We start from the raw sequence: 15,290 nt of genomic DNA, 5'->3' as shown, positions 1-15,290 counted from the left end.
CTCATGGTATTTGTGTGCATTCAAATTGCCATCTAAAAATGTAATTGTTGTCCACCGCTTATAAATGCCCATAGCCCCACCGCCATTGTGCACATTTGAGAGAAATACTGGTGTTTGGAAAATTTCTGGGGTCTTTTATTTCAGCTCATGAAACCAACAACTTTACATGTTGCATTTGTAAGTGTACATTTGTCAAATAAAACCTAGACATTAAGTACCTACAGCAGCTTCTATACTGCCATGATCTGGCTGTGGTATATTCATGACAAATGTATTAATTTACACGACTCAAGCCATTGCAGGGTGTTTTACACAATCCTTTTGATGAACTTGGCATACCACATGTAAGAGGTTGCTGCACAGAGGCCATACCTACAGAGAGGAAGAGAAGCACTCATTGGATATGCATACAGCTCAAGTGATCCTAGTTCTACTTTTAGTTATGCAAGCCATAGAGGCTCATAGTGAAGAAAAAAATTAGGACAGTAATTGATATGAAAAATTACAACTTACCACGTCATAATGTACTGCATATGTTCATTTCTTAGGGTGACTCGGGTCTGTCCTCCTATTGGTCCACCCGGAATTGTGCTGGCTGAGAATATTAACCAACAAACCTTAGCTTTTCATTCATTCTCAATGAAACACGCACTACCAACTCACTTCGGATAAAAAAATAGATTTACTGTTATTCCAAACCTCAGATAAAGGGAATGTTAATCACCATTCAGTCTTTCATATACCATGCAATTAAATCAAAGTGTATTGTCTAAATAGGGTAATACTGAGAGCTGTACCCAGGTCAGCATCGATGAAGATCTGCTCGGCCCCTGTGACTCTAGCCATTGTCTCCAGGTCGCGGTAGTGCCAGCGGTTGCGGTCCACGTCGTTTTGTGGCACAAAGGGTTTGCGGATCTCTGTCAGCCTCACCACACCTACCAGGTCAACCTCGTCATCCACCTACAGAGCAGCGCCATGACAAAATCATCACCCATGACAACTTTGAGTCTTGAATTAGACAATGAATATGGGGGGGGTCTTACCTGTCCCTTCATCCTGGTTTCTGGTTTGATCTTCTTCCTAGGAACATATCCTCTGTTTACAAGGATCGTGATCCTGTGAAATGTATACAAGAATGTCAACAGTGTAAAGAGACAATAATGTCTTAACATTTTGGAGCTCTCACATACATACTGGTAGCAGCAATTGCGATGTGTGTGTGTCTCTTACCCTAGGTCACTGCAGTAGAACGGGGTAACGACATTGGCTCCAGTATCTCCACTGGATGACAGCTGGCCTGCCTCCCTTGCCTCTTTCTCTGGGTCGACAGGTGAGCGTGGTAAGATGTACATCTCCTGGGAGTGGTCATAGTGCCCACGCACCTTTACTCTCCTGTACTCCAGATTGTTCAACTCCAGAGGACTAGGAAGCAAAGACATACAAGAGCATTACAAACACTTCCAGTCTGAACTAAAAAAATCAAGACAACATAATTATGTGTAATTTATCTGTCTGATAACTTGTGTGTGCATGTGTTCCTCACTCAATAGGAAGAGGAATGGGTTCCACGGAGGTAAGACTTCTCAGTTCTGCAATCAACTTAATTTTCCATTCCCGACGTTTCACCTAAGTAGAAGAGTTGCTTAGGTCAGTATAATTTGTCATATCCATTCTAGAGGTACTGCCATTTGAACTACTGTTTAATGGAGCCATACCTGCCATGTCCCAAGACCAAATGTGGTGACAGGGATCAGAAGCAGGAGCCATTTGAGGAAGGAGTCCTCTCCCTTCGCTGCACTGGCAGCTGTGGAGCTTGACAGTCGACCAAAGTTGATACACTTGCCTGGAGTGTTTGGAAAGGTGTCAGAACTATAACCATTACGAATCAACGTTATGCAATGGTAAGCTTCGGTCATTGAATCACATGGCTAGTTTGCTAGCTATGAATATGTCTGAAACATTACCTTCTGATTGTTTGAAGAGAGGCAGTCGTGGCAATAGAGTCCTCTTGAAATAAATTGCATGTGACTGAAAAGAGAAATGCATTCACCTACATCATTACATCAGCAGTCAAACTGTAGGTCACTGGAATTTATGCAACAGCAAGCTAGCTAACGCCAGTTAACGTTAGCTCTTAAGATATTAATACTTGAAATACAGTAGCTATATCAACTTACGTTATTTTTGATCATCTTCAGGGTCTTAGCAGAACACGCGAACATAACTGTTAAACTGCCCATAGTTACTGAAAATATGGTAAACACACAGAGATAGTCAATTTGACAAGGCAACTGGCAAAACAACTTACATGTCCTGTGTGCAGGAGGGATTGGGTTTGATGTAACTACATCCGGTCCAACCAGACTTCAATGTGACGCCCATTTCAGTCTGTACACGTGCATTTGTAGCTAGCTAGTACTTTTAATGCTGTCTGTCTTTGGTTGTCATTTTAACAGCAAATGTTGCAATTTTATTTTGATCATCATAAGTAAAGTTATTTATTCACCATTGGTTAAGGTATCAGAAAGATGACCTGCAACATCTCACTCATACTTTCTGTTTGAAGAGGGACTTTACATTAGCTAGTGGCTATTTATTGTTAGCAGATTCGTGGTTGTCGATTTTTTTTTTGTTCGAGAAATGGCAAGTCTTGCTTCAAAGGACTCATACCTTCAGAAATTGGCGAGTAAAGTATGTGCTCAACAGCAAGAACCAAGGAATAGGCCATTTGGTAAATGTTTCCAGGTTCTATCTATTAGCTAGCTGCATGTTTTAATTTGTATGACAATTGTTTTTGAATACATTTTAGATGGTTGCTGATGTTAATCAATGAACCTCTAGCATCACTGACTTCAAAATAAACACCCCTCCAATGTATAGGCATTTTCATCTGTACTTATACAACCTAACATGTTGTCTCTCTTCATGAATGAAGTCCCTTTTCAAGGTGGACGTGTGGCTGGCCCTCCAAAGAAGAGGAACAAAACCAATCACAAACAGATAAGTGTAAACAGCAATGTAGCGAAACACCAGAAGTTACCTTTGAAGCCAAACAAGAAGCTTGCCATCACCCCAGCACAGAGAGCACCTGGTGTAGTAGAACAGAAGATCTCAAAAGCTACAGTTCCAAATGGGGTGGTGGTTGAGACTAAACAGAAGCCCAAAGGTAAAGTTATATATTGATGTCCAGTCCACAAATGATGCTCAACTTCCTAACATCTTCTGGTGATACTTGCCTTTCCTCTTGGTTTTTTGTCTAGGTCCAATATAAATGGTGTAATAGCCATGTCAGAGACATTATTGTACTCTTCGCTGACTTTTGTTCTCACCCTGAAGGTGGAAAGCCAGGTACTAAATTCTCCACGGTAGATATTCTACGGCAGAGACTTCATGAGAAGATTGAGGAGTCTCGTGGCCAGGTATGTGTTAGGTTATCTAAGGGGTTGTTCAGTGTCTACATGCGGTAAAATGTCTCATTACCGATCCACAGTTGACTGTCATGACTTGGCAATGCACATTTCTGTTGATATAGCCTACAACTAACCTTACATCCCCTTTTCTTCCTGTAGGGAACCCCTAAGGACCCATCCTCTGAGGAGGTGCAGAAGAAGCGAGAGAAGAGAAAGCAGGAGAGGGAGCGCAAGAAGAGGAAGCGTAAAGAGTTCCTCATTAAGAAGCTCGCTGAGAAAGCTGGCTTAGAGTATGAGCCTGAGATCAAAAGGGAAGAGGCCCCTCCTCCCACCGCACCAGCTGCGGGCAAGCGGGACGAGACAGCCATCGTCTTCAACAAGGTGGAGCTGGGCGATGGTGGGTTCTTGGACAAAGAGCAGAAGAAGAAGGAGAAGAAGAACCGGATAAAAGGCGGCCTGACACCGCTGGTAGGCAAGAACTACAAGCAGTTGCTGGGGCGCGTGGAGGCTCGCAAGGCTAAGCTGGAGGAGCTGCGGGAGAAGGATGAGGGCAAGGCCAAGGTGCAGGAGGAGAAGATGAAGTGGACCAATGTGCTGTACAAGGCAGAGGGTCTGAAGATCAAGGATGATGAGAACTTGCTGAGAGCCTCGCTCAAGAGGAAAGAGAAGATGCGCTCGCAGCGGAAGAAGAAGTGGACGGAGCGCAGCGAGACGGTGGTGGAGAAGATGCAAAGGCGACAGGACAAGAGACGCAGGAACATCCAGAAGAACAACAAGGGCAAAGTGGAGAAGAAAAAGGACCGGGCCAGGAAGAGGGGCCGCGTGCTGCCTGAAGACCTGAAGAAGGCTCAGGTGTAGGTGGATGGGGAGGAGGGTCAAGCTGAGGGTTGTGGAAAATGGCTGGATTAATTGATGAACATGTCTTTTTGATTGAGCTCTACTGCTTTTTTGTGGTATGGTGCTTTGTCCAGTGTCCACATAATATTCACAATGCTTTGGACTTATGTTAAAAGCCACTGGACAGAGCAAAGACCCAATACAGGGTTCCTCAAGGTTTGAATAACCCGAGCTCTTTGTCAAATCAATGCTTGCTTTTTTACTTTTTATTCTGTTGGTCGCAATGTTTGACACATGCCATGGATGTCCTGTATTGAAAGTGTAAGCTTCAGTTTAAAATACTTAACTTCATCTGATTTCTCTATATTGAATGTCAATGTTTTGCTAAATGTAATTGAACTTAAGAAATATGCCCATATTAACTACCCTGTATTCATTTGTTTGAAAGCGCCACACAAATAGCATTGGAAACACGTAATTGCCATATGTGATGCACACTGACTCTTATAGATTGATTGAGTGATTCATAGGCCTATTAATGGGTGTTTATGTAAACAAATGAAACACTAAGGTAGCAACTGATGGTTAATTATGTATTAAATTATTTCATTGGCGCGTGCACTATTCATCCGCTGATGTAGAACCGGTGAAATAAACCAACCCAAAACTAAAGGCGCAAGCGACAATTTATATATTAAGCCCCGCCTATACGGGAAGTTATAATCAAAACGGAGGGGTCAAGGTTCGGGGGCAGTATCGTGACGTCTTCCCCAGCTGAAGGAGTTTTTAATTATTTTTTTACCCCAGCTGAAGGAGTGCAGTCGGCACACTAGCACAACATCAGCGAATTGGTTGAAGACACGAACGTATAGCTCGAATTTGCAAACGTTGATTCTGTTACTTGGTCAGGTAATATTTTTGTTTTACTAGAATTTAGATAACCTTTATAAGAAAAATTGCTATCTTATAGCCTCCAGCTGCAATGTCAAACTGAACTAGTCAAAGATTATTTTGTGTTAACCAGTTTTATTGTGGCTAATCATTAATTGAATGCGTAGCCTGAGTTGTGTGGGTGGTTCATTACACTAATGGTTGATAACTGATTCAAGGTAATCTGCACTCCTCACTGACATGCTAAGAAGAGTAGCGGCTGTGAATAGTTGGAAAGGAAACATTTTTGAACTTGATCATAAGGTATGGGTATCTACCGATATGAACAAGTAACCATTTTTACATGTTCTCTTTGTGCTTTCAATACAACAGGGAACTCTGGAAAAAATAACGTCAAATCATGGCGTCAGTGATCTTCAGATTGGCGCTCTAAAACAGTGGTTCCCAACCAGGGTTACTTGGATCCCTGGTGTTACTTGGCCTATCCGCAGGGGTTATTTGAGATGAGAACATAAGCCAACTGGTAAAATGCACATGAAAGTGTACTCCGGGCAGAGCTAAATTCAGTTGGTGGTACAGTAAATGAAAAGGGTTGGGAACCACTCTGGAAAGAGGCCTGAGTTCCCAACTTGGAATTCTGAGCTGGATGACTGACCATTCAAATGATTTTCCCCAGTCAGCTATTTTTTTTCCTCCTGAGTTCCCAGTTCTGAAAAGCAGTAAACAATATAGCTTCAAAATGTTGGCATGTCAGACTGTCAATCATTGCAGCCATAGATATGTAAATTAATTTGAGTGGTTTCCCCAGCCCCATGCCTCAGGTGACTAAACAACGTGTCCAGGGTCAGGCTATTGAAATGGCCGCTGGCTATTCAAGTATATTTTATAAGGAGTTGTATGCTCTAAAGAGCGATGTGAAATCATCTACATATTTCAATGGACTATTTAATAAAGTAAATGAACTTTTATTTCATTTCAGTTAATCATGGCACGCCAGCTACATGCTCGCAGAATCGAGGGAATTGACAAAAATATATGGTAATTTTACAGAAATGGCTCATGTGCCTGCAACATTTTTATATCATACATTGTTGTTTATCAATTGTTCTGTATTGACAGGGTTGATTTTACGCAGCTGGCTGCTGACTACAAGGTGGTGAATCTAGGCCAGGGCTTTCCTGACTTCTCCCCTCCAAGCTACATCCAAGAGGCCCTCTGCAAAGCAGTCAACGGAGGATGTTCAATGCATCAGTACACACATGCTTTCGTGAGAAAAACACAATAGTGTCTGTGTGTGCCACACACTTGATTTTACCTCGACACATTTGTGGTTGATGTTTCGGTATAATACCTTTTTTCAATACATTTTTATTTTTTATTTCACCTTTATTTAACCAGGTAAGCTAGTTGAGAACAAGTTGTCATTTACAACTGCGACCTGGCCAAGTTAAAGCAAAGCAGTGCGACAGAAACAACAACAGAGTTACACATGGAATAAACAAGTGTACAGTCAATAACAAAATAGAAAAAAAGTCTATATACAGGTGTGTGCAAATGGCATGAGGAGGTAAGGCAATAAATAGGCCATAGTAGCAAAGTAATTACAATTTAGCAGATTAACACTGGTGTGATGGATGAATGTGTGTAAGTGGTGACACTGGTGTGCAAAAGAGCAGCAAAGTAAATAAAAACAATATGGGGATGAGGTAGGTAGCTTGGGTGGGCTATGTACAGCTGCAGCGATCGGTTAGCTGCTCAGATAGCTGATGTTTAAAATTAGTGAGGGAAATGTAAGTCTTTTTTTTTTTTGCAATTCGTTCCAGTCACTGGCAGCAGAGAACTGCGAGAAAGGCGGCCAAAGGAGGTTATGGAGTTGGGGATGACCAGTGAGATATACTTGCTGGAGAGCGTGCTACGTGTGGGTGGTGTTATCGTGACCAGTGAGCTGAGATAAGGCAGAGCTTTACCTAGCAAAGACTTATAGATGACCTGGAGCCAGTGGGTTTGGCGACGAATATGTAGCGAGGGCCAGCCAACTAGAGCATACAGGTCGCAGTGGTGGGTGGTATAAGGTGATTTGGTAACAAAACGGATGGCACTGTGATAGACTACATCCAATTTGCTGAGTAGAGTATTGGAAGCTATTTTGTAAATGACATCGCTGAATTCGAGGATCGGTAGGATAGTCAGTTTTACTAGGATAAGTTTGGCGGCGTGAGTGAAGGAGGCTTTGTTGCGAAATAGAAAGCCGATTTTTGGATTGGAGATGTTTGATACTAGTCGAAGGAGAGTTTACAGTCTAGCCAGACACCTAGGTAGTTGTCCACGTATTCTAGGTCAGGACCGTCCAGAGTAGTGATGCGGGTGGGTGCAGGCAGCGAACGGTTGAAAAGCATGCATTTGGTTTTACTTGTATTTAAGAGCAGTTGGAGGCCACGGAAGGAGTGTTGTATGTCATTGAAGTTCGTTTGGAGGTTAGTTAAGTGCCAGATGTGTACAGAATGGTGTCGTCTGTGTAGAGGTGGATCAGGGAATCCACCGCAGCAAGAGCGACATCTTTGATATATATATATATATATATACACATACACAGTGCCTTGCGAAAGTATTCGGCCCCCTTGAACTTTGCGAACTTTTGCCACATTTCAGGCTTCAAACATAAAGATATAAAACTGTATTTTTTTGTGAAGAATCAACAACAAGTGGGACACAATCATGAAGTGGAACGACATTTATTGGATATTTCAAACTTTTTTTACAAATCAAAAACTGAATAATTGGGCGTGCAAAATTATTCAGCCCCTTTACTTTCAGTGCAGCAAACTCTCTCCAGAAGTTCATTGAGGATCTCTGAATGATCCAATGTTGACCTAAATGACTAATGATGATAAATACAATCCACCTGTGTGTAATCAAGTCTCCGTATAAATGCACCTGCACTGTGATAGTCTCAGAGGTCTGTTAAAAGCGCAGAGAGCATCATGAAGAACAAGGAACACACCAGGCAGGTCCGAGATACTGTTGTGAAGAAGTTTAAAGCCGGATTTTGATACAAAAAGATTTCCCAAGCTTTAAACATCCCAAGGAGCACTGTGCAAGCTACAATATTGAAATGGAAGGAGTATCAGACCACTGCAAATCTACCAAGACCTGGCCGTCCCTCTAAACTTTCAGCTCATACAAGGAGAAGACTGATCAGAGATGCAGCCAAGAGGCCCATGATCACTCTGGATGAACTGCAGAGATCTACAGCTGAGGTGGGAGACTCTGTCCATAGGACAACAATCAGTCGTATATTGCACAAATCTGGCCTTTATGGAAGAGTGGCAAGAAAGCCATTTCTTAAAGATATCCATAAAAAGTGTTGTTTAAAGTTTGCCACAAGCCACCTGGGAGACACACCAAACATGTGGAAGAAGGTTCTCTGGTCAGATGAAACCAAAATGTAACTTTTTGGCAACAATGCAAAACGTAATGTTTGGCGTAAAAGTAACACAGCTCATCACCCTGAACACACCATCCCCAATGTCAAACATGGTGGTGGCAGCATCATGGTTTGGGCCTGCTTTTCTTCAGCAAGGACAGGGAAGATGGTTCAAATTGATGGGAAGCTGGATGGAGCCAAATACAGGACCATTCTGGAAGAAAACCTGATGGAGTCTGCAAAAGACCTGAGACTGGGACGGAGATTTGTCTTCCAACAAGACAATGATCCAAAACATAAAGCAAAATCTACAATGGAATGGTTAAAAAATAAACATATCCAGGTGTTAGAATGGCCAAGTCAAAGTCCAGACCTGAATCAAATCGAGAATCTGTGGAAAGAACTGAAAACTGCTGTTCACAAATGCTCTCCATCCAACCTCACTGAGCTCGAGCTGTTTTGCAAGGAGGAATGGGAAAAAATGTCAGTCTCTCGATGTGCAAAACTGATAGAGACATACCCCAAGCGACTTACAGCTGTAATCGCAGCAAAAGGTGGCGCTACAAAGTATTAACTTAAGGGGGCTGAATAATCTTGCATGCCCAATTTTTCAGTTTTTGATTTGTTAAAAAAGTTTGAAATATCCAATAAATGTCGTTCCACTTCATGATTGTGTCCCACTTGTTGTTGATTCTTCACAAAAAAATACAGTTTTATATCTTTATGTTTGAAGCCTGAAATGTGGCAAAGGGTCGCAAAGTTCAAGGGGGCCGAATACTTTTGCAAGGCACTGTATATGAGGAAAGAATCGGCCCGAGAATTGAACCCTGTGGTACCCCCATAGAGACTGCCAGAGGACAGTACAACAGGCCCTCCGATTTGACACACTGAACTCTATCGAAGAAGTAGTTGGTGAACCAGGCGAGGCAGTCATTTGAGAAACCAAGGCTATTGAATCTGCCGCCGATAAGAATACGGTGATTGACAGCCGAAAGCCTTGGCCAGGTTGATGAAGACGGCTGCACAGTACTGTCTTTTATCGATGGCGGTTATATTGTTTAGTACCTTGAGCGTGGCTGAGGTGCACCCATGGGAAGCTGGCTTGCACAGCGGAGAAGGTATGGTGGGATTCGGAATGGTCAGTGATCTGTTTATTAACTTGGCTTTCAAAGACTTTAGAAAGGCAGGGCAGGATAGATATAGGCCTATAACTGTTTGGGTCTAGAGTCACCCCCTTTGAAGAGGAGGATGACCGCGGAGCTGTTGGTTGGGGGAGCCAGGAGGAAAGCATGGCCAGCCGTAGAGAAATGCCAATTGAAATGTTCGATTATCATGGATTTATCGTTGGTGACCGTGTTACCTAGCCTCAGTGCAGTGGGCAGCTGGGAGGGGGTGCTCTTGTTCTCCATGGACTTTAGTGTCCCAAAACTTTTTGGAGTTTGAGCTACGGGATGCAAATTTATGTTTGAAAAAGCTAGCCTTTGCTTTCCTGACTGACTGTGTGTTTTGGTTCCTGACTTCCCTGAACAGTTGCAAATCGCGGGGACTATTCGACTAGTTTGTCTAGTTTGAGAAACGGACGCCTTACAAGTCCTCAACTGGCAGCTCGGAATCGGAACAACAGTTTTCAGCTGTGCTAGCATATTTGCAAAAGAGTTTCTAATGATCAATTGGCCTTTTAAAATGATCAACTTGGATTAGCTAACATAATGTGCCGTTGGAACAGAAGAGTAATGGTTGCTGATCATGGGCCTCTGTACGTAAATACTTATTTTCCACCATAATTTGCAAATAAATTCATTAAAAATCCTACAATGTGATTTTCTGGATTTTTCTCATTTTGTCTGTCATAGTTGAAGTGTACCTATGATGAAAATTACAGGCCTCTCATCTAAGTGGGAGAACTTGCACAATTGGTGGCTGACTAAATACTTTTTTTGCCCCACTGTATATACGCACACACACTTTGTTTTTACATTGTTGGTCTTTGGGACAGTAACTCCCAGCACCACAAATAAGAAGCTTGGTAATGTGCGTGTTAATTATTCTAAAGTGTGTGTGGTTTATTTTGTTCTTCTCTAGGGCCATCCCCCTCTTGTGTCGATCCTGGCTAAGTTCTTTGGTAGAGTCGTGGGACATGAGATTGATGCTTTCGAGGACATCCTGGTCACTGTCGGAGCCTACCAGGCTCTCTTCTGCACCTTTCAAGCCCTGGTCGATGAAGAAGATGAGGTAACAGTGACTGTCGTCAACAACACCTAGACAAAGGGTGCAACTCAATACTGAGATGCACAGTTTTTACTGTGCATCTCATATCAGTCAGTCACTTCTGTCTTCTAGGTCATCATTATTGAGCCTTTTTTCGACTGCTATCAGCCAATGGTGAAGATGGCAGGAGGAAAAGGTGTCTATGTGCCACTGAGGCCCGTGAGTAGTGTGATTTTTGTTTTGTTTTTTTTGTTGATATTTTTACGAGCCTTTCACATAGACTTTAAACACTGGAACAAAGAGGCCTAGCTTGAGCCATGAAAAACAGCCCCAGACCATTATTCCTCCACCACCAAACCTTACAGTAAAGGCCATTCTACTGGCAATGTTTGTCTATGGAGATTGCATGGCTGTGAGCTCGATTAAATCCTAATATACACCTGTCAGCAACGGGTGTGGCTGAAATAGCCGAACCCACTAATTTGAAGGGGTGTCCACATACTTTTGTATGTCTGAACTCATAATCAACTATGCTTCTCAAATAGCATGTTCGCTGTGGTAGAACGTTTATTTTGATTGCCGATATTCTGCATTTATCAAAGTTCCATGAGGTAGCCTGATTTCAGATGGGTCCATGTAAACATAATTATTAGGAAAATTGTTCTCCTTGCAAAGCATGTAAACATTTTAATTAAACTTTCATATTAATCTGAACAATCCACAATAATTGCATCAAATAAAATGTTATTTGTCACATGCACCAAAAACAGACGGGGTAGACGTTACTGTGAAATGCTTACTTACAAGCCCTTAACCAACAATGCAGTTCAAGAAAGACTTCAAATATGAACTAAAGTAAAACATTTAATTTGAAAGGAATATAATAAAAATAACTACGCTATATACAGGGGGTACCGGTACCTAGTCAATGTGCGGTGGGTGATACAGATTAGTCGAGGTGATTTAAAAAAAAATATTTGTGTGCATGTAATTGATTTAGAGAAGTCCGGATAACATAAAGCTGAGGTTGTGTTGTCCTAGAGAGTGGAGGGGGGCAAGGCCCTGACTAGTGCAGACTGGGTCCTATCTTCTGAGGAGTTGGCCAGTAAATTCAACCCACGCACCAAAGCCATCGTCATCAACACTCCCAACAATCCATTAGGCAAGGTGAGACCCCCCACTGTATGGTGAGACTTGTTTCAATGTTATCCTTGAGCTATTCATCCATTTCATATTACGGGTGACATTCTTGTCGTGCAAACGATCTGTGCAGAAACACCGTAAACCACGTAATCTGGCAGTGCAATTGAATTGGAAACACCTTAATCACTGACTTTTCTCACCTACCACATCTCCTCTTTGTCACATAGGTGTATAAGAGGGAGGAGCTCCAAGTGATTGCTGACCTGTGTATAAAGCACGATGTGGTGTGTATCAGTGACGAGGTGTACGAGTGGCTGACTTATGACGGTGCCAAGCACGTGAAGATAGGTGAGAGACAGTGGATTCAATAGAGACGAGCAGCACAGTTAGCATTTTTTTAAAACATTTTTTACCTTTATTTAACTAGGCAAGTTAAGAACAAATTCTTATTTTCAATGACGGCCTAGGAACAGTGGGTTAACTGCGTGTTCAGGGGCAGAACGACAGATTTGTACCTTGTCAGCTCGGGGTTTTGAACTTGCAACCTTCCGGTTACTAGTCCAACGCTCTAACCACTAGGCTACCCTGCCGCCCAGCATGATGTAATAGCCATGGTCAACGGTTATAGCAGTATGGTAATAATGCCCTGATGCAGCTAAATATTATTTTGACTGTTTTCATTCAAGCCAGTCTTCCTGGGATGTGGGAGCGGACTGTCACGATAGGAAGCGGAGGAAAGAGCTTCAGTGCTACAGGGTGGAAGGTAGGTAACCCGCTGAAATACTATGCTCAAATTGAGGCACAGTGCCATATGCAATCTATATTGTGTGTATTGAATTGACTAAGACATATCTAATCCATATTGTTTGTATTGCAATGATGCTTGTTTCAGGTTGGCTGGGCTATTGGAGCAGGGCCCATTGTAAAGCACCTGAAGACCGTCCATCAGAACTCTGTGTACCACTGTGCCACGGCCGCTCAGGTTTATGACTGATTTCTAAACCACTACTGTTGGTGTATAAAGACATATGACCTCACCCTTACGCTAACTTCTTGACTTATTTACTTTTAACTAACTTGACTATTGAATGAGGAAGGTGAGCATACTGTATGTCTTGCTCACAACTTTTAAATTGACGGAAGTTGTCTTTAAATTCAGTCTAAATCTTATCTGAAATTGAATTGTTAACTTTCAAAGGTAAGACAACATCCTCCAGCTCATGCTTTGGGTGAGTCGTTCACATTCACTCTTGCACCCACTCAGGAGGCGGTGGCCCAAGGTTTCCAGAGAGAGTACGAGCTCTTTGGGACGCCAGAGAGTTACTTCCTGCAGCTGCCTGAGATGCTGAATCAAAAGAGGAAGAAGCTGGCGACCTGTCTGGAGAGTGTTGGCCTGCAGCCCATTCTGCCCGAGGGAGGCTACTTCATGATATCAGACATCTCCTCTCTCAGTGAGTAGTAATGTACCAGTACAGTGTGTTTGCTTGTATCTGGTTGTTAAAATGTCATTTATCTGTTTGTGAGTGTTGCAATGTGTTTTTTTTCATGGATCCGCTTGTGTGAGTGTAACAATGTTTCAGCTTCATCAAATTTGTCTTGGTTAATATGGGCATATGAAGTAATGGTTCAATGTCGCTTAATATTTCATAACTGTTTTTTTCCCAAAGAGGTTGACTTGAATGATCCAAGCACTCAGGATGAACCTCATGACTACAGATTTGTCAAGTGGCTCATTAAAGAGAAGGTAAGAAGAGGGGAGAGGTTTAGGTTGAACTAAATATTGAAACGTTGACATGGTATGGATGATGCATAATGTAATCCTGACTTTCTATATGTTCTTCATAATGCAGGGTTTGGCCACTATCCCTGTCTCGGCTTTCTACAGCCCTGAGCACCGCAAGGACTTCCAAAACTACATTCGGTTCTGCTTCGTCAAGGAGGACTCGACATTGAACGCTGCTGAGGATATCCTCAGAAAGTGGAGTGACTTAAAATGAAGAAGGCACACAGACAACCCTTCCTGTTTTACCTTTATCCACCCTAGCTCAACTTAAGTCTGCTCCGTTGAACCGAGCCATATTCAACACCTCTGGATTTGTTTACACTATGTAGTACTGTAGGAATAGACCTCTAGGATGTTTTCCTTTGTCAACGTACACTGAGTGTCCTGAACATCTTCCTAATATTGAGTCGCACACCTTTTTGCCCTCAGAACAGCCTCAATTTGTTGTGGCATGCTCTTATCCAAAGCTTTCCACAGGGATGCTGGCCCATGTTGACTCCAATGCTTCCCAAAGTTGTCGATTTGGCTGGATGGCCGTCAGGTGGTGGACCATTCTTGATACATATGGGAAACTGTTGAGCGTGAAAAACCTAGCAGCGTCGCAGTTCTTGACACAAACCGGTTCTCCTGGCACCTACTTTCCATAACCCATTGAGGCACTTAAACATTTTGTCTTGCCTATTAACCCTCTGAATGGCACACATACACAATCCATGTCTCAATTGTCTCAAGGCTTAATAATCGTTCTTTAACCTTTCTCCTCCACTTCATCTACACTGATTTTTGAAGTGGATGGCCCATAGCTTTCACCTGGATTCAGCTGGTCAGTCTGTCATGGAAAGAGCAGATGTTCCTAATGTTTTGGACACTGTATATCTACAATGTCATGAAGGCATATGTCGGCGTAGTCAGTCACACTCCCAGTTCTGATTGTTCTAGTTGGCTGTTTTTTTTTTTTGTGTGTTTTTTTCCAAATCTGTCCTGATACGGTAGTAATCAACCACTTAGAGTAATCATCCGTCCTGCATGTATGTGATCACCATCCAGAGTGCACTATAATGTGATCACATTACTGTTGATCTGAATATTTTTGTTTAACTGCTCTGAATGACATTAATGCACATTTAAAAAATGAGACCAAGGGAAAGATGTGCATTGAATTTGCTGTCTTTGGTAGACATCACTGTATTTGATGCTGTAAGGTTCTAATTCTGAGTCTCCCCTTATCAATGCCTGCCACATGTAATCGCTTCCCTGCACTCAACACATTTCAAGCTTAGTTGCACAAATTATTTACCTTCCTCCTATAACCATTAACTTCTGGTGTAGACCCTCTAAACCTCAGCACTCTCTCAGTAACATGAAGTAGATTTCATATTCTCAGAACCCAACACTGTCCTTCAATCTTTTAGTTATTTTTTATTTTTTTTGTATTATCAACTGGTGGTCTACTCCTCAGAGAAATTGTCCCAAAGTGTGCTTATTTGCATAAAACTGTATGCTGATCTTGTAAAAATAAAGAGTTTTGAAGGCTAAATTTGAATAAGTCCTGCTTTTTATGAAATCATGTACATTTACCAGGTTTGTGTAAATG

At 42.3% G+C, this 15,290-nt stretch overlaps 3 protein-coding genes across 6 annotated transcripts; 2 read left to right on the top strand and 1 right to left on the bottom strand.

Moving 5' to 3' along the window:
* Positions 1 to 111: 111 nt before the first annotated feature.
* Positions 112 to 2,345, bottom strand: LOC110523312 (surfeit locus protein 1). The gene is made up of 9 exons (XM_021601905.2): positions 2,178 to 2,345; positions 1,965 to 2,028; positions 1,716 to 1,843; positions 1,544 to 1,626; positions 1,231 to 1,422; positions 1,044 to 1,116; positions 798 to 960; positions 514 to 595; positions 112 to 372 (listed from the first exon to the last, which is right to left on the bottom strand). Exons 1-9 carry the CDS (start codon positions 2,238 to 2,240, stop codon positions 309 to 311), a joined length of 912 nt encoding a protein of 303 aa, XP_021457580.1. The 5' UTR covers positions 2,241 to 2,345; the 3' UTR covers positions 112 to 308.
* surf6 (surfeit 6) lies at positions 2,328 to 4,672 on the top strand. Its single transcript, XM_021601903.2, has 4 exons — positions 2,328 to 2,731; positions 2,936 to 3,166; positions 3,337 to 3,419; positions 3,570 to 4,672. The coding sequence occupies exons 1-4, from the start codon at positions 2,641 to 2,643 to the stop codon at positions 4,266 to 4,268; spliced, it is 1,104 nt and encodes a 367-aa protein (XP_021457578.1). The 5' UTR covers positions 2,328 to 2,640; the 3' UTR covers positions 4,269 to 4,672.
* A 336-nt stretch (positions 4,673 to 5,008) lies between these two features.
* On the top strand, positions 5,009 to 15,231 carry kyat1 (kynurenine aminotransferase 1). 4 transcript variants are annotated; one of them, XM_036976912.1, is made up of 13 exons: positions 5,009 to 5,156; positions 5,511 to 5,661; positions 6,118 to 6,176; positions 6,258 to 6,405; positions 10,645 to 10,794; positions 10,903 to 10,989; positions 11,812 to 11,937; positions 12,141 to 12,261; positions 12,600 to 12,676; positions 12,806 to 12,895; positions 13,178 to 13,364; positions 13,581 to 13,657; positions 13,764 to 15,231. In XM_036976912.1, exons 3-13 carry the CDS (start codon positions 6,124 to 6,126, stop codon positions 13,908 to 13,910), a joined length of 1,263 nt encoding a protein of 420 aa, XP_036832807.1. In that variant the 5' UTR covers positions 5,009 to 5,156; positions 5,511 to 5,661; positions 6,118 to 6,123; the 3' UTR covers positions 13,911 to 15,231. The 4 variants fall into 4 exon arrangements, with proteins under 4 accessions (XP_036832807.1, XP_021457575.1, XP_021457576.1 ...); XM_021601900.2 differs by lacking the exon at positions 5,511 to 5,661 and adding an exon at positions 5,357 to 5,441 and having other exon boundaries at positions 5,011 to 5,156; XM_021601901.2 differs by lacking the exon at positions 5,511 to 5,661 and having other exon boundaries at positions 5,017 to 5,156.
* The last annotated feature ends 59 nt before the right edge of the window (positions 15,232 to 15,290 follow it).

This window comes from Oncorhynchus mykiss, chromosome 5, assembly GCF_013265735.2.
Source record: "Oncorhynchus mykiss isolate Arlee chromosome 5, USDA_OmykA_1.1, whole genome shotgun sequence".
Lineage (NCBI taxonomy): Eukaryota > Metazoa > Chordata > Actinopteri > Salmoniformes > Salmonidae > Oncorhynchus > Oncorhynchus mykiss.
Note: the sequence above shows the minus strand (reverse complement) of the source record. Positions and strands in the feature narration are given on the sequence as shown.